This window comes from Etheostoma spectabile, chromosome 21 (assembly GCF_008692095.1).
Source record: "Etheostoma spectabile isolate EspeVRDwgs_2016 chromosome 21, UIUC_Espe_1.0, whole genome shotgun sequence".
In the NCBI taxonomy this organism is placed as follows: Eukaryota; Metazoa; Chordata; class Actinopteri; order Perciformes; family Percidae; genus Etheostoma; species Etheostoma spectabile.
Genome location: NC_045753.1, coordinates 2,716,459 through 2,739,285, shown reverse-complemented (window position 1 = coordinate 2,739,285; position 22,827 = coordinate 2,716,459). Strand labels below are relative to the sequence as shown.

At 42.4% G+C, this 22,827-nt stretch overlaps 1 protein-coding gene across 12 annotated transcripts in view; it reads right to left on the bottom strand.

The window, feature by feature from the left end:
* Window positions 1-22,827, bottom strand: part of cacna1g (calcium channel, voltage-dependent, T type, alpha 1G subunit) — a 323,409-nt gene that overhangs the window by 30,590 nt on the left and 269,992 nt on the right. For 10 of the 12 annotated variants that reach the window (XM_032502089.1, XM_032502097.1, XM_032502098.1 and 7 more), the window contains 3 exons: window positions 7,570-7,721; window positions 4,154-4,263; window positions 1,382-1,512 (listed from right to left, as the gene is read on the bottom strand). In XM_032502089.1, the coding sequence (XP_032357980.1) occupies window positions 1,382-1,512; window positions 4,154-4,263; window positions 7,570-7,721 (393 nt within the window). The remainder of the gene's footprint in view (window positions 1-1,381; window positions 1,513-4,153; window positions 4,264-7,569; window positions 7,722-22,827) is intronic. The other 2 variants (XM_032502090.1, XM_032502093.1) reach the window with 1 other exon arrangement.

Sequence of the window (22,827 nt, the reverse complement as noted above, 5' to 3'; positions counted from 1 at the left end):
AAAATCGTAGCATCCACAACCAGGACGGCTGCGCCCGTAGCGGCAAACTCGACGACTTATGGCAGATCACCACGAACCAATGGGTGACGTCACACATGCTCTGTCCATCAATACTAACGGTCTATGGTCCTGACCTGAGGAGTTGGCTCTTCTATGTTGGGCAATGCGTTTTGGAGCTGTTGTCTTGTTTCCGCAAATGTACACATCTGTGCATTCCTTAATAAGATGTTTCCTAACGACGCTGAGAGTGTCACAAACTGGGCTTGATTGACATCTCCATCACTGTCTTATTACTGTAGTTCTGTGGCATCTCCTCAGGTTGTCAGGTTTCAGACCGGATATCAAAGTGCTAAATAGCAGTGAAAAGAATATACACTAACAATTCAGACACGTCAAATTAAAGTTGTCAAACTGTGATTGTGAGAGTTGTGAAAGCAGAGATGATGACTTTAGCATTAAAGATGTCATTTGTACATCTATATTGGTGAGGAAAGTTAAAATGTGATTGCAATGGAGCCAGTGTGTATACAATACAGTGTGACCGTGAGATACATGTTGATGGCAGATTAAAAGTGAGCCAACTATTGTACCCAGCCAAATCCCAGTGTCCAACACACACACAGTGCATACGAGAGCATGTGTTTGTGCCTAGTCTTCTGTGGGACAGTAATCAGTTACGACTTCCATGCTACTTCATTTAATACACATTCAGTAATCAGACAAAACAGATGAGCGTCCCTGCTGCCTGTCTCCTCTCCTCTTCTCCCTGTTTCCACCCCTCCAACCTTCTCTTGTCTGTAATTACCTGGACAGTAATCAGCCCGAAGCACACTGGTAGTTTTGCCTTTCCCTTCCAGATATACTGTATGTCTCTCTCACCCACCGACATACCTTTCCTCTGTTCATTTATCTCCTGTTCATTCCCTTCATCTCAATCCCCTCTTTTCCAACTTCTCATAGTCTATTTTCAGGTCAGTAGTTGTTCATCATCCCTGCCTCCTTCTTTTATTCCTCCTCTCTCCTCTCATTTATTCCCTTCATACCTAGTCTCCGTTTCTTACAGCTTAGTTCACTTACTGTCACAACGTGTCTTGACTCTCGCCCACCCTTAGCTATCTTTCCTCATCCCTCCCTCCCTCATTTCTCAGTCTTTGTCTCTGTCTATATTTGAGCTCCCTGCTCCTTCTCAGTGCTGTGTTTGTCAGCTCGCTGTGTTCCAGACACGTGGCTGGTTTGAAAGGCATCTTAAATGTACAGCAAAAGAAAGGAGAGACAAAAAGTGTGTACGCATGTGTGAGAGAGTGTGTCAGGAAAGGGTTGTGATGGATGGATGGATGGATGGATGGATGGATAGTCAAGTGGAGAGGCAGGGGGTGCATACCTCGTGCGATCCTCAGCACCCTCATGATGCGGATGATGGTGGGGTTAATGGGCAGTGTGTTGCCATCAATCTCCTCCAGGGTGATGCCCATGATGGACAGCAGCACAATGGCCAGATCCAACTGGTTCCACCTACACACACACACACACGCACACACACACACACACACACGCACACACACACACACACACACACACACACACGCACACTCTTTAAGTGCAAAATAAATAACTTGTGATGAGTTCCCAGAAGCCCACACTTCTAACCAGATCCAAAATCGGTTCATTTCATTACTAGTATACAGGTTTTTGCACCTGACATTCTCAGCACGCTTCACGCACGAAGGGTTACCAAAGTGTTGAAGTAAGTATGCCAAGTCGTTGGATATCTGGGATGATTTTTTTCCATTTTGGATGTCGGAAAAAATAAGATTATGACTAGTGACAACTGGATTGCAGATATCTGAAATTGGAGAACGTCCAAGTAAGAATTATGTTGCAGATATCTAAAATGTTCATTTTGGATGGAAAAAAATGACATGGTGGATATGTGAAATGTTCGTTTTGACTAGGAAGAATTGGATTACGGAGAAGTGCAGCAGGAGTGGTTTGACTAGTTTTTAGAAACTTTTTTCCCACTGTGACTGACAACTTGTCACTAGAATGTGATGTAACTGACAGGAATCCAACAAGCTTTCTACAACCTTTCGAAGTTACAGTGGTTAGTGTTTGACACACACACACACACACAAACACAAACAGTGAACTTATCACATTAACTATAAATTTAAAGACAATTTAGTGAATGCATGGGAGTGTGCAGACTATTTCAGTGTTATGAGGCAGATACAGCACTGGTATCATTTCATTTTAGAGACTTTTCTCCCCCAAAAAACGCTTCCATCGGTTATTTGTTCAAGTAGAAATTCCAACTTATATTAACGCTTGTAGCGGCAGCGCCCTCTAGTGGCCACCTGCAATTATTACGGAAGCAATGCAGGAAGTATCCAGAGTAGACGGGCTCCTGCACCATGGGGGTAAGCCTCTCCTCTCTTAGCGGAGCTCCCATGGCGCCATTTTAATACGACGAAGCACTCACTTGCTGTTAGCATTCCATTGACCGCTATTAATTTTTATGTCACTTTGACAGCAAATAACTTAGCATCTGAAGCGTTTAAAGACTACATTAACATGAATGCAACATATTACTAGCAACAATAAATGTGTAGAAAATAGCAATAACCTCAACATACATGTATGTCTGACATGAAAACATGATATGTGAATATGTAAATAGTAGCTTAACATTGTAGGCTACCATAAAAAGGTAGGCTTATGTGAAAAGGCTTTGAGGTTGCCTTACACATTGTTAGACTAGACTTAGACTTAGACTTCTCTTTATTGATCGTTTGGGATGACTCCTGCAGGAAATTGAAAGTTCCAGCAGCAGTTTTTAGCAAGAACAAAGAAATAAAAAATAGATAAAAAGACAGTATAAAGACAACAAAATCAACAAAATACCAATAAAAATAATAACAACAATAAGAACATTTGTCAAATAAACAAAGAAAAGACCATAAATTATTATTAAAGTGTCAGTGTTTAGTCCAGTGTTAAAAATTATTATAAAGTGACCAGGTGTGAATTGTTGTAGGCCTAGTTTAATATGCCATATGATTTTAATACAATATATGTAGTAGGGGGTCTCTGCTGCTTTCTCTTTCAAGTTAGGGGTCCTGGGCCTAAAAAAGGTTGAAGACCCCTGGTTTAGATGGAGTTGCTACCATTTTAATGTATCATAACGTTAGATATGGTATGCTCAGGTCAGTCAGCAGGCTACTTTCTTTCCTAGGTACTGTAATTTGACATTAAAGTGTTTCCCAGCTCTCTTCAATCACAACCAATGTGCACTGAACAAAGTGTTTGGAACAAAATAAGAGAATAAAAAGTCAGTGAAGATTAGTGGTGGGGGGTCGTGCTAATCAGGTTTGTCAACGTCCATGGGCAGTATTCAGAGTCCAATCTGTAGTTTATCCCCCACATCCCCATTAAGATACTCAAAGTGTGTGAATCAACACAAGAAAAATCAAGCTAAAACCCAATGAGATTTAAGTAGACATGGGGGTCTTGGCTAAACGTCTTGTTTGTGTGTTCCTGTGTGTTTAGGTAATATCAAACTGGACCACTGCCAAATGCAAAAAGGATAATGGTCTACTCTGGCAAAGAGAATGGACATCATGGAGCCCTTGGTGGTCAGCACTAGTCCAAAAACATGACGCCTCCACTAAGGTGTGTGTTTGTGTGTGTGTGTGAGTGCGTGTGTGTATTCACGTGCATGTATGTGTATTCACACATGTGATGCGTGGTAGCATACATTTGTGCTGTTGTGATTGTGTTTGTTCATTATTGTGTGGTTTTCAGCGGGGAGCCAGGGATTTCAAAGCTATGAAATCATCTAAGGCAGCGTGTTTTATGGGTGTTTTACGAGGCCGTTTGTATTCATGCAGGCCTCACCGGGAGCGGTCCACTGGAGCACCTTAGCAAAAGCTCATTTAAGCTCTCCGAATGCTGCCTCAGATTTTCCACATGACTCACACGAGGTTAAAAAACGGCACCTTTAACCACCACTCTATTACAATGTCACGTCCACTCAAATGTCAAAACGCTAAACGGCGAGGCAAATGCTTATTCAGGATTCCTGTCTGATCGGTGTTGAAAATGTTTGACAAAGGTCACAACGTCACTTTGGGAAGATTGGCGGTTAAATACTGACTTGTCCTTGAAGAAGCGTCGGAAGCCGAGGGCCACTAGCTTGAAGACCGACTCCAGAACAAAGATGAGGGTGAAGATGTAGTTACAGATGGTCAACGCCTTGTCCAACTCCTGAGGATGTTAGAGAGAGACATTTTAAAAGTTTAATAAATAGCATAAGTATCCATACTTTTATGTGGATACTTGTCCATTCTGTGCCAATTTTAAGGTTCATACTTGTTTCTGGGGCTTCTAATAGAACATGTTTACGTGCTTTAATGTTAAAAAACACATTATTATTCTCATACTGTCTGTCTGAATATACACTACGTATATTCACCCTCTGTCTGAAAGGCTCCGTTTAAGCGCCTGTCTCTTTAAACCCCCCTCCTGAAAAAAGTCTGCTTTGATTGGTCAGCATTTCTGGGTCTTTCACATATGCGCTCCCGAAGTCTCTGCACCGTCATTGCAGCCGGGAAATGACTGTAACGGCACTGTGGCGACACTTTCTACCTATATATATATATAGTTCAGTTGTGAAATCACAACTCTACAAAGGTCCCGACGGCTCGTTTAAAGACACAGTGTTTGAATACAGGCTGAGTGCATTTTTCTGTAGCTTGAGCCTTTTGATACTTTCACAGTATTTATAAAGCACCTTGACCTGTTTTAGAATACAAAAGACATGGACATTTAACTTTTTGCAATATGGGACCTTTAACAAGTCAGTAAACCTAACATTTAAATGGTCTGTTATCTCATTTAATGAAATGTCCTGAAGCTGCACTGAAAACTATGATGATGAAATGCTCACACGTTTTTCCATTGCTGTTATTTACACTTTTTTAAAAGAAAAAACAATTTCCAATGTGACTCACTCACACTAAACGGCTTGCTATGGTGAATATTCCTGCTGTGTATATCTGCATTTTGTCATGAACTTTCAGTCTTCTGGGTCCTCTTCTCCAGAATTAGCCATTCCATTAATAGATCACTCACATCATCATGCACTCGTCCTTCCCTCATTCTGCATGCAAAGGCCATTTGAATTAAAGTGTCCATTTTTGCCTGTGGGAGAATTCACAGTGCCCATCTGCATGTAAAAACTGACCTTCAGCAGCGAGATGGGGAAAAAACTGGTGGTCAGCAGGGATTTCACTAAATCCTTACTGGTGGCAATTTATTGTATGTGATACATCTCTTAACTCCACAATTTTCTATTCTACCCCCCAACCTATTCTACACCAAAACCCTCTAAACAAACCAAAGACCTTCTGCTTTACCTAGAGACATTCCATTCTACCAAACAACAGTTTATTAACTGTATAACCATTTGCTACAAAATGTCAAGGCCTTGACATCTCTGACTTAAATAAACTTGAGTGTTGTCGTTGAGTCACCGTTGTTGTATTCAAGTCCGAGTCAAGTCTCGAGTCACCAGTGTTCTAGTCCGAATCTATGTCCGAGTCACCATTACCTGAGTTGGAGTCAGAGTAAAGTCATGAGTCCAAGTTTAAAGAATAGCAACTTGAATCGGACTCGAGTCTGAATCCAGGATTGGAGGTCTTTATCAATCATTACATATGAAAAACGTCAGAAACTTGAGAGTCCTATTTCATGAATGCACAAGTCCGATTTCATAAATCCTCGAGTCTAAGTCCAAGTCATCAGGGCGCGAATCCAAGTCGAGTCATGATGGACTCACGTACTCCATCACTGCTCTATTCTACCCAGCAACCTTCTGTTCTAAAATAACCTCTTACTCTACCAAAAGTCCTATTCTTCCCAAGGGTAATTTTACTATTTACTGTATCTACTTCATTTATCTTTAACACCCTTACTAACATTCCCATCTACCATGCCATACTACCTCCTTATCTGGAATCCTCCAGTGTATTCTTCTCAAATCTTCTTTAACTGGTTCCTCACTCACTTATGCTGCGTCTCTTTGTCTTTTTAACTCGCCAAATACTATCTCTCTCCCTACTTCCCTCAGCCACCTTTTTTTGGACTTCTACCTCGGAGTGGGTGGCCAACAATATGTTGAAGCGATATAAATACAAAATTCAAATATGATTGGAAGACAAATCCCAGCTGGAACAGCTGCCTGGTGGGCTATAAAGCCGAAGAATCCACAGCAGATCTTGGTGTGGATTCTTAGGATACATATGAGTTGTATTACACTCTGGGTGTCCCAGATGGGCGGAATTTCTGGTACTCTAGGGTTACCTTATATTTATACAGTTTGAAGCATTATTTTAAACCTTTTTAATAAGTCTTTCTCTCTTTTATTGACTGTGAGGGATTATTACAAGTAATAATCTTTTATTCATTGTTTTTTTCCTGCCTTATATAGTCCTTTTGCCTTTCTTAACAGGCTTTTACAATTCTTATCCTATTTTTATTTATTTTTTGCTGTTGACTTGATCCTTTTCTCACCCTTGTTTAAATAAATAGCATTGGTGTTCTGAAACGTTATTGTTTTATGATTATTGGCACAGGTTGAACATATGACACTATCTGAAGTCCTGGGAAGCCATAAACCTGGATTTCCAGGAAGATTAAACCAAATATTCCAATGGTATTACATATTAAGGACCAGTGCAGATATGGATATTTTTCAGATATCCAATATTTAGGAGTTTTTTTAACCTGGTCATTTTTATGCCAAAACAAGTTTAAAACATTTGCCAGAATTAGTATTTTTTCTTGAAATTTATTTTGGGCATGGTTGAAAAGCCTTAAAAACAGTTAGTCCTGCACAATTAATCGTTAATCTAGAATTCACCCGTTCGTGATTTCATTTTTAATAACTTCCGATTTATTTTTTAATCAGCCAACTGCATCACAAACGCTACTACTTTCTTCTGTGAGTTTTAAACAGAGACTGTATAAAATAGGCAATAAAGCGCTGCAATGCTCCCTTCCCTCCATTGACGCCTCTATGTTTACAGGCTTGTGGTGATGAGCAATATGCTATAAATGCCAAACATTAATCTATGTTTGGCACTGCCAATTTGTTTTGTTTTGTCATAGTTTAGGTGTGCAATAAACATTACACTTTGTGAGAAAAACATTGTGGCAGAGAATCGTGATATCAATTCGAAGTGAATCATATTTTTCCCCAAATCGTGCAGGCCTGGTTACAGCCAGACACTGTGACGCAGGACAGAATCAGTCGGAGGAGGACTGACGCCACGGCTGCCCCCTCTTAGTCGATTAGTTGACTTATCATAGTCAATTAGTCCTTTTGTAATGCTTTTTCATGCTGAATGACGAGCAGTGTTTGGCACCTCTCCACACAGGGCCTTAAACCAGTGACCCCCCGGTTCCCAACTCAACTCCCTAAGGACTGAGCTACTGCCACCACATATGTGATTGCATATGAGTGACAATTATAACTGATAAAGGGCAGGCGTGAACATGTGAAGGTCAGACCTGGGGCTGCTGGTAGTGCTCCATGGACATGGTGATGACGTTGAGCCCGATGATGATGGTGATGCACAGGTCCAGGTAGCGGCTGGTGCACATCTTGTGGATGAGCAGCCGAGTGGGGGAGTAATCCGAGTAGTAGGGCTTACTCTGAGCTTCTGTTGGAAGGGGGGAATAAGTGGGGGTGGGATGGGGTGTGTAGGGAGCAGGGGGAATGAGGAGGAGGAGAGGGCAGGGGGGAAGTGGCGTTCAAAAAGTGAGATAGGCGGTAATACACCGGGACACTGTACAGTAGACATGCTCCTCCTTAGCTGCTTTTAAAAAAAAAAGAAGAAGCAAGAAGTGGTTAGGGAAACACGACAACGTCATCCTGTCACTCAAGATGGTCGAGCCGCATTAAGGATAAGAGAGATGTGAAGAGATTAAGAAGGGCAAGGCAGATGAGATCATGGACAGAGAGAGAGAGTCCAGCCAAGCCCTCCTGTGGTCTGCAGTCACGACTCATCTAATCAGATCTCCTCTCCTCCGATCAACAATTGCTGGTATTAACTCTCCCTGGAGGGAGTTTGATCTGAGATAAAGCGCTTTGTGCGTATGTGTGTGTCTGTGTGTGTGTGTGTGTGCATGGCAGTGGTGGAAGAAGTATTCACTTCCTTTACTCGTAAAAGTACTAATACCACCCAGTATAAATACTCTGTTACAAGTTAAAGTCCTGCATTGAAAATGTAACTTAAGTAAAAGTATCATTAGTAAAATGTACTTAAAGTATTAAAGTAAAGTACTCAATGCAGACAGGAAACAGTTCTGTCAATCAACTAAGTGTTTGATTGGCTAATCATTCCAGCTGGACTTGTAAGCCCTTAAATTGTTGGGTACTTTAATTTCCAATAAAACGTGGTATTTCATAAACTATGTGTTTTTGTGTGTGCAAACATCCTAATGGGTAAAGTAACAATTGTGAACAATGTTGTGTCTGAAATGTAGTGGAGTAAAAGTAGAAAGTGGCATGAAAGATAAGTACTTTAAATGTGTACTTAAGTACAGTACTTGGGTGAATGTACTTAGTTACATTCCACCACTGGTGCATGGGAGGAGGCTGCTGTCAGGGTATTTCAATCTGGAGCTTTGGCCCTCTCTCCATCTGTCTTTTTGATTTCACTCTGCCTCCTTCTTTTTCTCCTCTCTGCAAAAGAACATAACGTGGGAGAAAAGTTCTTCCACACTCATCCATCACTTTGCACCTCACCTCTTTCCTCCATCCAGAGAGGACGGATGGATTGATGGATGGGCTGGGAGTCAGGGTGGGGAAGAGAGAGGAGAGAGGAAGCTTGCACTAATATCTATCACCTTATCACTCCATCAGTGAAGGAGAGGCTGTAGGTCACACAGGAGAAGGGATCGAAACACACACACACACACACACACACATGCGTGTGTGTGTCAATGTCCCAATGTCCCTTGGGTGTTGCGAGCTCTCCCTCTCTGCCCAATTAGCCCAGGTGTGCTGCTGCGGCTACAGCTGTGCTGGAACGATTCCCACAAGTGTGTATGTGTGTGTGCAATTCATGGTTCATGGTGTGTGTCTAGTGGTTTCCCTATCGTACCCCCCCCCCCATAGATCAGGGAATAAGACAGGAGAACTGAGCCAGCAGAGTCCATTAACAGAATACCCATCCATCCCTGATGTTATCAGCAACTTTTGGGATTGCATTTCATCTCTTAAATGAAGCCCTCTCTGGTGCACTACCAATGGATCCAAAAAGTCTGGTGTAGTATTTCACCAGCATGTTAGTTTTGTGATAGTGGCACTCACAGTCATTCACCAATATCAGCTGCCCTGTAGACGCCTGCTCAAAAAGCCTGCAACCTATAAACAATGGATTCCCTCTCTCTGCTAATCAGTCACCATTATGTCACCTTGACTAGACCTAGACTGCACTTGTTGTCCCATTTATTCATTAAAAACAACTATGATGTGTTCATGTACACATCCGAAAAGCACGTATGTTCGAAAAGGTGTGAGCTAGAGTTCCAAAAGTAGGGGGGTGGGAAGTTGCCCCACTTCCATGCACTTTATTCCCCTGGCCTCATTCGGCATTGTGGCTGATGTTTATTTCTCACAAGCTCCCCAACCTGCATTACCTTGTATGCCAGCTGGATTCCCGCGATATCACACGAAAATTCCTCTTGTCAGGCACCAACCTAATGCGTTTGTGTCTGAACTACCAGCCTACCGCACCAATCAGCGTCCTGTGAGGAGCTACTGGCAGCTACGCCTGTGGTTTAGGTTAGGTTTGGGACAGCCGTTCATTCTTGGATGTCTCTAGATCTAAGCTAAAAAATAAGGGCGATAGAGCCTTTGCAGTGGGCGCCCCCACCCTATGGAACAACCTCCCCATGGATATTAAAGCTGCACAGGCCTTACAGATGTTTAAATCACTGCTTAAGACGCACCTGTTTGCTGTAGCTTTTAACCCTCATTTACCTGGATTCTGATGTTTTAAAGTGTTGTTGTTTGTCTCCCTGTGATGTACTTTGGTTGTAGTGATCTTTACACTGGTTATTTATGTATTTGACATCGACCCTGTTCAGCACTTTGGTCAACTGTTGTTGTTTTTAAATGTGCTATAGAAATAAAATTGACATTGACATTGAAAACAACAATAGCGGACAGATGTTTCATCCATTTACCTGCCAGGTATTATTTTTTTTTTTAAGTGGCTGCCCTTTTCCAACAAGCTTCCAAAGACGGCTTTTTAGATGGTTCATGTGGGGCATGCGCCATCACAGAAGACTTGTATCATGTGGACTCGCTGGCAGTGTTGTTTTCATTACTTAGAATTCCTAATGGGGGCGACAGAAACTACGCACTGTACCTTACAAAAAGAGAAACTAAGAGAAGCAGAGTAGAAACAGGTGAGTATTAAGGATACAGACCTGTCAGAAAAAATGACTGAGTATTGCAAGTCAGAGAGCTGTTGATGTTTGGGAGAGACTTGCACTGCTGCTGAGCTTCGAGTTAGTTATTCTGTTTGGTCATAGAATATGTGGGTCATCTTGGCTGAAAGCTAATTTTGCGCCTGCTGGAAGTGATTGATATTGACAACAGGGGAGATGAACCTGAATGCTGGTGGTGGCGGCTGAGCCACGGGGCAGCTGGGGTTGGAGTTTGACTGCTCCTGAACTCCTACGGAGATGTGCGTGCCAGAGAGTGACAAATCCAGTGCTTGGTGGGGCTTTTTAAATGGGTGCACTAAAGCAGGATGACATACTCAGTCACCTGCTCGCTCTTCTAACAACTCAGGTCCTGGAACTGTCTCTGTAGCAACACTCCCTCATTTTTTTTAACAAATGAGGCTGTACTTTTGTTGACGTTCCACCATATGGCCCATAAAAAGACAGGGATAAAGCAGGTTCATAGTACCTTGGGTATGTGTTTGAATGGGGACAGTTAGGTATAGCCCTTAATAAACCCACTTTCTTCATTCACTGGGAGTTCCTACTTACGAGATCGTCCATCATCTGCTGGATGAGCAAACATTATTTTTACGCCGCTCTACTTACTGTTTGCAGGTGCACGGCGAGCCATACTCACAGAGAACAGCAGTCCCTTTGTTTCACCTCCTACTCTCTTACCCCTCATTGATCTAAATATGTTGTTTTATACAACGTTTTCTTCTCCTAGCACGGCCTATCTGCTGTCCCATCTACATCCCCATGCATTGAATTACAAGGCCAAGCTAAAGAACAGAATATAGTATGGGCAAGCTGAGGTGAGTGTGCTAGAGTGGTTCCCTTTCTCCCTTAAACAAAAAAAAGTATATATGAGGAAGTAAGTAAGCATTGCCCTTGATATTATGGATGGGGCGAAGAGGGCGAGACCGAACAAGACATGAGGGAATAAGGGAGAAGAAAGGGAAGGAGAGAAACCAGCTAAAGCTCAAATATTCTGTAAAGGAGAGGAAAGGGAATGAAGCGTGGGAGGAAAAGGTGAAAGTTTAGGAAGCCCACTTCCACTGCTGCCCCAGTTCTCCTGTTCTCACTTCCATGAAAAGAGCAGAGCTGCTCTAATGAGGAATGGAGGTGATGCTCTCCCTGTTTGAGTCACACTGGCATCGGGACTTTTTTTTTTAAATTTCGGAATCATTTTCAGTGGAGTGGAAACGTATTCAGCTCCCACTTTTGCTCCCTGTCTTTTCTCTGCCCTCCTTCACTGATGTGGTGGCCTCCTCTCTCTCAGCTCCGACAGGAAGGAGGATGGTGCAGAGGCACTGCAGAAACCTCTCTATACAGAGACCTGCCACAGACCTGCTCTCTACATCATCCTCATATTTGATACCCATCTAGGACAATCATTTCATGGGGGGATCTCATTATGTCAAGTAACTTCATTTCTAGAATCTATACCAAAGGTATGTTGTGTTTGTGACACAAATAGAATACTTGTCGTCTTTCACAGGTGACACTCAAAAACAAGCTAGGCTGTCCATGTTGGGTCTCGCCAAAACAAATTTTTAACAATACACTCTTTCTTCTTGGACACTTTTATGGTGAATGTCCACCGGATATTGCTGCGCCGCACCGCGTCGCATCATGGTGGCTGCCGGAGATGATACGCAGCCATTCTAACCAGTGTCGAGTGTCTCACTACCGGAATTTTCCTTACCGGGTCTATTTTTGTTAAAGAAGTTTGCATCTCTGACGCATGACATCTATTCGTGAATGTCAATAAATGTCTATATTTATTGCCACTCATCTTAAATTATATCTAAAGATGTTACTGAGTTTATCTTACTGTAGAAGCAAGGCCTATACAGCCAAACGTAGTGTATTTTGCTTCTTCCTCTTTTGATTTGGCAAAACTGCACATCACAGTCAACATCTGGAAATGCCTGCTGAATCTCAGCAAGTTAAACCTCCGTTCTGACGTTTCCTTCTCGCCATGATCACCTATATGACGTGTTGATACAGCCGAATTCACAAGTAGTTGTTCTCTTGAACATTATTTTTCTGTTTCTGTTGTTGGACAACAGAATAAGTATAAAATAGTGATTTAACTGCGGCTTATAAACGCTGCCAGCGGTCGTTCCAGGTTGCTTCCTTGCTGTGCTGATAAAATCATTTTTCAGATCATTATCATAGGGTCACTGAAACGCTCCACTTCTGAAGTGTGCTTCATTGTAACAGTGACTGAGCCGCAGCGCAACTGGAACAAAATGTTTTTTTGATCCATTTGTACACATAGCTAAGAAAAGTAATGCACTGCAAGTATGGATTTTACGTATTTATTACTGTATGCACCCTATTGACTGCAGGAGGGCGTCGGGGTGGATGGCTGGAGTAGTGGAGTTCATGTTAAGGGGAAAACACAAGACTTTCACCGAGGAAACAGGTGTTTGTGTCGCGGGACTACTACGGCTGCTGTTTTAATCCAAACCACAATTTCTATTCTAATCTTTACTAGTCGTTTTGGTAACAAAACTTGTCGTTGCAGCAGGACAGTCACCTTTCGATGGCTAAACTAAAATTGCTGAAACGGTGTAAGCTCACGCTGCTCTGTACCCGCATCAGCGTAACTATGTGTTTTTTTTTGGCTTCATTTAACTATAAAGACCTCTGTCATGTGACCGGCCGGTGGTCGCCCTAATTTTGTAGGCTATCATTCGAATCCTTCCATGAGAATGCTTTGACTGGAATATAACGCAGCCGGATCCTGTGGACATTCAGTATTATACGTCTCCTGATAATCCACTGACTGTAAAGAGATCTAAAACCCCCCCGTTGAAAATCAGTCCGACAGACGAGAAGGAAAAACTTTGTAAAGACATAAAGAATTCCCTGTCCAAAAACAACCCCAAGAGCCTAATTCCTCTTTTTTGCCTTTAAGTATACTCACCTTCCCCTCCGTGGACACCTACTCTCCACTCACCTAGGGGTGAGGATGGTCCGCCCTGGGAGTTGCTTTTGGACGCGGCCACGCTCAAAAACATAATCCATACATTTCCGAGGCGGTCTTTGTTGGGAAATACAGACACAGTAAAGGGTCCTTGGTTTTGGGACCAATGAGTAGGGAAGGGCACAGCACTATGGGTGTACCGTGACCGTGAGGCTGAGCGCAGGTTGGATTGAATTGGATGTGTCGAGGATGGGTCTGGAACGCGGTGGACCTGCAGCTGTCCAGAATGCGGTGATCAAGTGATGGTGTCTACATTTGGGTCGTGACTTGGAAAGGGATGTTGTGCCAGCTACTCCGATGTTAAAGGAGGCCTGGCCACGGGTCTCTAAAACAACACGAGACACTGCCTCGACTTTGATTTATTGGTGCAATGGTTTCTGCTTTGCTGGATCTCCTCTGAATGTCTTCGAAAGATCTATGTGGTGTGGTAGTTCCATCACAGATTTACGGATAAAAGGAAGATTGGGTGTGGATCGTTATGGCTGAAGGGAATGGATGACATGTAGGGACTTAAAAGTTTGGATCTCAGATGATAAAAAAAGAATGGCTGTGTAAGAAAGAGCAGGACACGGGCTGTAAAAGCAGCAACAATGCACTTTGAAGGTAAACGATCTAGGATGGAAATGAGTCAAATGTAAGTCAGAAACATTGATGTTTTCACATGTCTGAGGCGGTAGTTTGGTTAGATGCGGCAGCTGCTTTTATGCCCCTGTCCTTCGTGCTGAATGGCTCAGTAGTAAACCTTGAGACTCAGTGTCTGCCGGGGACAGATGTGTGCCAAAGTCAAGGGCTGGGTGTCCAAATTTGAAATCCAGCAAACACCGAGTCTAAAACAAACCAAACAATTGTCAACCCAAAAAACAGTTACTGAAAAACAATAACAAAGAAGAAGATTAAACTGGAATTCCCGAATGCTCTGCTGCCGTGCTTAAAGATCAACCAGATACACAGAGAACACAGACACAACGGATAAAGAAGAGAAACATGAATTCAACCAGGGGAGTAACAGAGAGGAGCAGCAGAGCAAATTGAGGAGTCCAGAGGAAAACAGGCAAAAGGAATCAGAAAACATGACATCATTCAAAATGACAGGGCATGGTAACACACACACACACGCACGCACATAAGCACGCACACACTCATCTGCACTCTTTAACACACACACTGTGCTGGTTCATGTGGTAGACTGACACACCTCTTTCTGAGTCATACTTGAGCAGGACGGACCAATTGAAATGGAGGACTGAATGGTGAAGGCAAGCGATTGGACGGCGTGAGTGGAGGGCGGAGCAACAAGGATAACAGTGATGACAAGGTACAGACCGATGGGAAGCTTTTTCACTGGTATAATGATGCCGTGATTTTACCTTTGTTTCATATTGTTGTGTTCATATCCAGAGCAACGACACCAACACAGACCCTGTCAACTATACACAACCGGCAAGAAAAATCCCTGAAAAGATGGATGATGTCAATGTCTTAGTCTTCCGTGGAGGCTTCTGCACTGCCCAGTGCCCGGAATTAGGATTCAGACCTGTTCCACCTCTCCATGCAAGATTGTCAGTTTAAACAATATGCAGGGTTTTAAAACACTAAAATAAAATACATCTCTCTGTCAAATATAATCCTTCTAATGTAGCTCTAAACCTAGGAATGGAACATGATGACTGATTGTTTAGCCTTGATGATCAGAAATGGGCTTTTGTTGAGTGACTGATTAAATACCGAAGACATCACGCTGGATATCATTTAGGCTACGAGTGTAAGAATAACACCGCTGTAACGGACACCCACCAAAAACTGATTTATCTCTTTGTGTTTCATGTATGTTGGAAATTGCTTGAGAAAAAAGCCAAAGAAACAGAAATGAAAGAGTGGAAAAGAAGGGATAGGAACCCTACAAGAGGCACAGAGACGGAAATCTGCTGAACTGGATTAATAAATCTCGCTCACGCAACACCACACTGCTTTATCGGCAGCTGGCTGGTTTGGGCAAATTTTTGCTATACGAGAATCACAGAGGAAAAAGAGGCGAAAATTTGTGACTAATAACCGCCGTTGATCCGAGGTGAAGCCCATGAGAACCTGTAACTACTGCAGAGCCGATTGCAACCATTCCCACTAAAGACACAAGTCAGATGTTAATGGGGGTTCTTGTCCAGTGGGAAAGGGGCTAGTCTTGTTATACTATGATATGATATAATTCCTATTTGATGATCAAATTAAAACCCTTAAAACACAATATATTGCTATATTATGCTCACTATTCCCGGCCAAAGGAGATTTCGGACACTCAGTGAAAACATTGCCGCGTCAGTACTTGTTCCGGTTATTTGTGTGATGGAGTGCGTGTCGATTATGTACACAAACCCAAACGAAAATACTTCAAGTACATCCCTGAAACCAACATGTTGCATATACAGTATGTTGCATGTTACATTTCCAGTGTTTAGAAACGAAAGCCAGCTCCATTTTTCCATTTCAGTTTCCGCAGACGCTTCTTCTTCTTCTTCTTCTTAACCGGGAAACCCAACCGCGTTGCATTGTGGCATTCGGGAGTGAAATGTAGGGTACATGCGTACGTGCACTCAACTTAGCAATGCATTGTGAGTATTTCATAGTGGACTATATTGCACACACTATATGGGGAACACAGCTATTGTGATGACATGAATACTGTAATCTGGTCACTGATCGGGGCGTGTCGTGTCTAGCCTGATTTAATAACACACACAGCTCATCTGCTACTTCAGCATTTGTACTGAAGTCGCATCCTCGGATATTCCACACATGCACACTCCCACAAAGGCTCAGACAGACTTCAGGCTTTTGGGTTTTTGGTTTAGGACCCCTGCATAGAGAACCCCCCAGCTTAGTAGAAATAAAGGACAATTCAAAGCCCGCCTCATGTGTCTTTCATCACTACACTGAGTGCAGCAGGGCAGAGCTACAGTATGAGACCGCCCGCCCTCGGCTCTGTGCCGTTCGCTCCTCCACATTTCTGCAGATGAAATATTCATGGACAAAGTTTCCAACATGAAACATTCATAGGGAGTGTTGTTAGGGCAGTTTTCAATCAAACTAACTATATCCTGTATGTTCGTTTACAGCAATTATTAATGTTACAACACTGCCACCGGGGGAAATTAATGAGCTTTATTATTCATTTATTACTTTCGATTTTTCCCTTTTCAGGCATGTCAACACCTTCCATCAGTTTCTGTTGTCACCCAATCAGTTACCAGTCATATATGGCTTCGGATTTATGGGTAAAGTGAAATACTTAATGTCTCGGGGAGGAAAATCAGCTTCATTAGTTGGTTGCATTTGATATTAATATTATAATTAAGTATTGGTACACCCCCAGTGGCATAGCCCCAAGCAGTTGCAGTAATATGGCTTCCAGTTGCTGCCAACCCCCAAAAGTTATGAAAGATTCATCCAATTTAACGCTTCACCTGGCACTGCTACCTATACCTTGTGGTATCAAACTTTTACACCCTGGAACTGCATCTTTGAGACTTTTTGCCAAGGTACGTCAGCGTCTCTCAATCCTTCTCTGTTCTCTTCTCCTCCGACTTTTTCCCTCCTCTCCCTAAAGGACCGCTGTTATTAATGACATCTCTACAACATGGGAACAGATGAAAGAAAGGGGGGCAATGTGAAACTTCCGTTAGATTCATCTCTGTTAGCTCTGACCCAGATACAGCTATGGATTGGCACTGGCTGGCTTGTGTGTCTCATTGTGTGTGCGTGTGAGAGTGAGAAAGCTAATAGATGAAGTACAGCTACTCATGGAATGTCAAGCTGCTTTGCCTATACCCACGCTTATGTTTCGGGATATCTGCGTATGTGGTTGGTGCTCAGGTTGAACAACGTGCGAGGAGTTGATCCTACTATCCTTGTGATGTTGCTGACTGCCGGTCGCGTACTGACAACAGAGATTAACAGCACAACATATGAACACGCCTTTGTTACTGCCCCTCAAGGTGATGAGGGTTTCTGAATCCACACAGAGAATACAACAGTGGCATTGTCCACATCAGCTGCTGACTCCATTACTGTCCCTGAACGGTTCCAAGCTCACTTTCTGTGAATGGAGAACCATTATAGAAGCTTAAAGCCCTACTCTGTTTTCTTAGTCAGTAATTTTCAGTCAGTAAATCTCTTAGCTGTCAGACTCTACAACACCTGCCCTACCTGATAATGTTGTAGTTTTCTGTTCCTTTTTTCTCCCATCTACATCACACTTTCTGTTTATCTTATTATCAGTATTTATATTGTTTTATTACAAGTACTTACTTTTCAATATTTATGGTCACAAGTTAATATAATTTGTATTAAGCTACCGACTCTTGCTTCATTACTCTAATTACACATTCAATTTAATTTTAAAGTCACTTACAACGTAATATTGTTTCTTGTATCATGGCAACCGCACTTTAAAATACCTTTATTTGACGCCATTTTGCTTACTCAGTCTACCATATAATCATTGTCTATTGTTTGCCTGTATTTCTTGTGTGTTTACTTGTTTGTGTGCTTTTGTTTGTCACTGTTATTGAAGAAAATGCTGCTGCTGTAATAAGGAAATGTCCCCGTTGTGGGATGAATAAAGTATAATCTAATCTAATCTCTTACAGACTCTAAACCTGACCTACCTGAGATGTACAGTAGAGGCTTACATTATCAAAAGGTTGGAAAACTTCATAGTTAACCTGACCTGCATTGGGGATTAATAAAGTTATAAAAATATATTTTGCAATCCTTAATACGAGATAGGAGTATTCTTATTAGGTTTAGTACATAGACTGTATGTAAAGACGGAAGACCCGTCTCCACTTTCTCCAACTGTACACAAGTGAAGCCAAAATATCCCAGCGGCGCTGCCATCTTGTAGTTTTGGAGCCAGAGTCTGTGTTGTAATGATCAGGTCCCTCATTAAACCAAAACCACGTGGAAAATTACCCTGATGGTAGCATGTTACTTCTAGATGCTAGACTTTTTAAATGTTATCAGACTGAAGGGATTCTGAGTGTACGTGTCATTTTACAGGGGATGTGATGTTCCAAAAAAATATGTACACTCATGTACAGATGTCTCTTTCGACATGTAAGACTAGTCTGGGAGGGCATCATGTGACAGGCCTGGAGTTGCAATTCCACTGGTTGGCCACTATGTTCAATTAGCTTTAAAGCCAATTCCTGGTGGCCCTCTTCTCCCCTGCCTTTGCTGGTGTAATGCTACGTTTCTTAGCGTGTTACTGCCACTCGTTGTTGATCAGCAGAATCCCATGAAACAAGTGGCAGGAATGTGCATGGTGCCACCCTAGTGCTTCAGCGAGTACACAATACAGACAAAGCGGGGAGCCACTCTTAAAAACACTATATAGTTCTACCAGTGCTCAAAACCACTACAAGGTAGCTTTAAGGTGTTTGATTGGTATGTTAATAGACAATATCCACAATGTTCCACTTTTGGGATTGCTCTCGTTCTCCCGCCGGATGTCTCTCTTTTTGGATGTCCGTTACCTTCCGCATTCTTTGTGTTAGCTTTTTAAACTCTGGTGTATTTATGAGGACTTTGTTACCTGGTCCTCAGATCTCTGCAGGGTAAATCCAAACAGCTAGCTAGACTATCTGTCCAATCTGAGGACTATGGTTACTTGGTCCTCAGATCTCTGCAGGGTAAATCCAAACAGCTAGCTAGACTATCTGTCCAATCTGAGGACTATGGTTACCTGGTCCTCAGATCTCTGCAGGGTAAATCCAGACAGCTAGCTAGACTATCTGTCCAATCGGAGTTTTCTGTGGCACGACTAAAACAACTTTTGAACGTACACGTTACACCAAAACACATTCCTTCCTGAGACTATTTTGCAGCGGCACCGTGGTTCCGTCTGGCGCTTAGCACCGCCCAAGACGATTGTGATTGGTTTAAAAAAAAAAAAGCCAATTAACAAGAGCACGTTTTTCTCCCATCCTTGTATGTTGTGTGGACTAACCAGACCCTCCTTCGCTGCATTGTGGAGGAGGGTCTGGCACAGCGAGACTAGTATGTTGATAGATTGCTTTTGGTAGAAAGGAATATATCCTTTCCTTATTTAATGTGTAGTATAAGGTGAGTTTTTTTTTTAACAGTACTCTGTGGAGTTTTTATTATTTGTAGTGCAAGCAATGTTTTTTAAGACCGGGTTCCCATTTGGTGATTGTTTCATGAACAAAGACTCACTTGCACGACTCCTACATGAAAGGTAGCAATGTGCCAGGAAATTCCAGAAAGAAAAAGACAAACAGTGTAGGTCTGAAAGTCTTCCAAAAATGAGTCTCTGCACAAGTTTTCTGAAGAAGAAGTGCATTTGGCCTCACAAATATACACAATGCGTTTTAGGGAGAAATAGAGAATGTAAATGTAACCTTGTTTGTTTATTTAAAAACCTCCACAGGGCACATTTAAGGTTGTGCTTCCATTGCGGTCCCTGGCTGTGTGCAGCTAGCTCGGTAACATACAGAAACCATGAGTGGAAAAGCAGCGGGGAGGAGCTGCTGCTGGACTCTGAGTGGGAGGCAGATTCCTCAAAAAGCTGTAGGAATCACTGCAAGTTCAGTACGTGCTGCACAAAATGTATTAGTACAAAAGATGTGTCTTAAGTATTTTTGCATGGCAACAGTGGCGATCAGCACTTAAATATGTGGCTTTTCAAAGCAACATACAGCCACCAACAAAGGGGGGAAGAGGTTGCGGCATGGTTAAATTCAAGGGTGTTATGGTTCCAGTTTTTATCGGGGCTTTGTGTCCTGATTTCTGTTATTGTTTGTGTTTATTCCCTGATCTGGTGTATGTGTCTTGTTCTTCCCCGGTCTTGTGTTGTTGGTCTTGTCTTCTGTTCCGCTCAGTGCCTGTATGTTCTGTTTCCTGTTTTATTTTGAAGCCTGTTTTTTGTCTCGTCTTGCCTCTAGTTTACTTCCTGTGTCTTCCCGCTCTTGTGATTACCTGCTGTTTTCCACCTGCTTCCCTGCCCTCTTGTCACCTGCCTCTCGTTACCTCATTACCTTGTGTATATAATGTCTGTCCTTCCCTTGTCTCTTGTCAGATCCTTCTGTATTGTCTACTTGTCAAGTCTGCATGCTTCCTGCGAGTTTTTCCCTGCACTAGTCACCCTGTTTTGCCTCGCCTCCCCCCGGACCTATTTTTGGACCTTTTTGTTTTTTGGCTTTTTGAATTTTGTTATTCTGGGACTTGGCCTGTGTTCTCTCCCTTGGACCTTTGTTTGTTCAATAAACCTGCGTTTACGCGCTCCTGCCTGCCTCCCCGTGCTCTGCTTTTGGGTCCTCATTCCGACTTCACCATCACAAAGGGCAGCTGTCTTAAAAAAAATCAAACCAGAGACTGTATAGATGACATGTTGCCACTTCCTCCCACTGTACAAAAGTGAAACATAAATAGAGTCTGCACAGTTGTGATAGGGAGGTGGAGCTGCGGTCTCAAAGTCTCGCCCATACATCCACCTGACCAATCGTGAGAAAATAACAGCTGTCAATCATGAAATGAAACCCTGTTTTTATGGGCTCAAATAAATACCAAACTTACCAGAAAAAAGAACACTTGAACAAACATCAGCGTGATGCAAACTACCTAAAAGTAATTGACGTGTGCTTTTGATTTTTTAGTTTGGCCCATGTCCCATCCGCTAACATTGAGGGGGCGGGGTTTATGTCCTACAGCCAGCCAACAGTGAATGGTGGAGATGTTTTGGCTTGACTTATACAGTCTATGCATCAACCCCTGAATCCAACACACAACATAAACTAACACATCAATATACAGTAAATGTGGAAGGCTACATCTTTGTATGTGTTTGCAGCGTTCGAGGTGTGTGCCTTATTTTGTCCATGCACACACATTCCTTGATAAGATGACTGGTTGGGGTGAGATGTGATGAGAGAGTGTTACTGTATAAGAGAGTGAATTCATGTAACCTAGCCAGAGCAGGGCTACAGTGTAGTCGAGGGCCATCTGTTAAATTGGCAAAGCTACAATTTTCTGACGGACTTATTACACACACACACACACACACACACACACACACACACACACACACACACACACCAAACCAATTAATATGATAATGTGGACCTCCTCAAATACCAACGTTCTTGAGTACATAGACGCCACCAATGTGTCACTATTTTACTACTTACTAACTGCAATGCAGCTTTTATATTAAAGTCAATACAAAGTAACATCTTGAATAGTGTTGCATTGGTCTGGTGAGTCCACACAGCATTCCTGGATGGGAGAAAACTGTGCTCTGGTTTATTGGCATTTCTTTAAACCAATCACAAACATTGCAAGCCTCTGCAAAATAGCCTCTGGAAGGAACTTGTTTTGGTGGAACGTGTGTACGTTCAAAGGTTGTTTTAGTCGTGCAACAGAAAACTCAGATTGGACAGATAGTCTAGCTAGCTGCAGAGATCTAAGGAGCATTTAACTAAGTCCTTATAAATCCACCGGAGAACGCCAACACAAAGGGAAACTGAAAGTGACGGACATCCGACCAAAATGGAAGACATTCGGTGGAATTTCCGGCGGCACCTGAACAATCCCGGAGGTGGAACATTGTGGATATAGACTACATCGTGAGCAAAGTTATTTGTTTTTTAACCATGTCTCCTAGAAATTATGAATGCTTGCGGAGGCTAACGTTCAGTGGTTCCCTTGGCAACATAACTAACATAGTTATAAAGTATTTTGGGCCCTATTATATAAGCATAATATGCCACATTTCAACATTTAACTGTCTAAAAATACTGTATATATTTTTGGAGAGTTGTGTATAAAAATGTGAAATTTTATTCCAGGTTACGGTCCGTTACAGTTGGTCGTGCGCCACTGGCGTCTTACCGCATACCGTATACATGACAAAACATGACAAAGAATAAAAATGTAACAATAAATCTGACTGACTCATGTGAGATAGATCTTCATCGGCAATGGTGGTTGTTTAACAAAGAAGACAACAACTCCCATCAGCCCACGACCCAAGCTACTTCACAACGTCATCAAAGTCCGCCGTTTTGTTTTGATTGAGCGGCCAGAATTACACTCTGTGCGTTTAGATGGTAGATTATGGGTCCCAGGGCATTTGCTATATTGGTTCACGGATGACTGAAGTTAATAACTACACTAAGCAGTTGCTCTGAAATAGCTGAACAAATAAAGATTTCAAGAAACAATATTGTTGTCGGGATAGTAGGATGACAATAGAAATTCATAATGACAGCTGTTTATATGTAAATGTTAGGTTG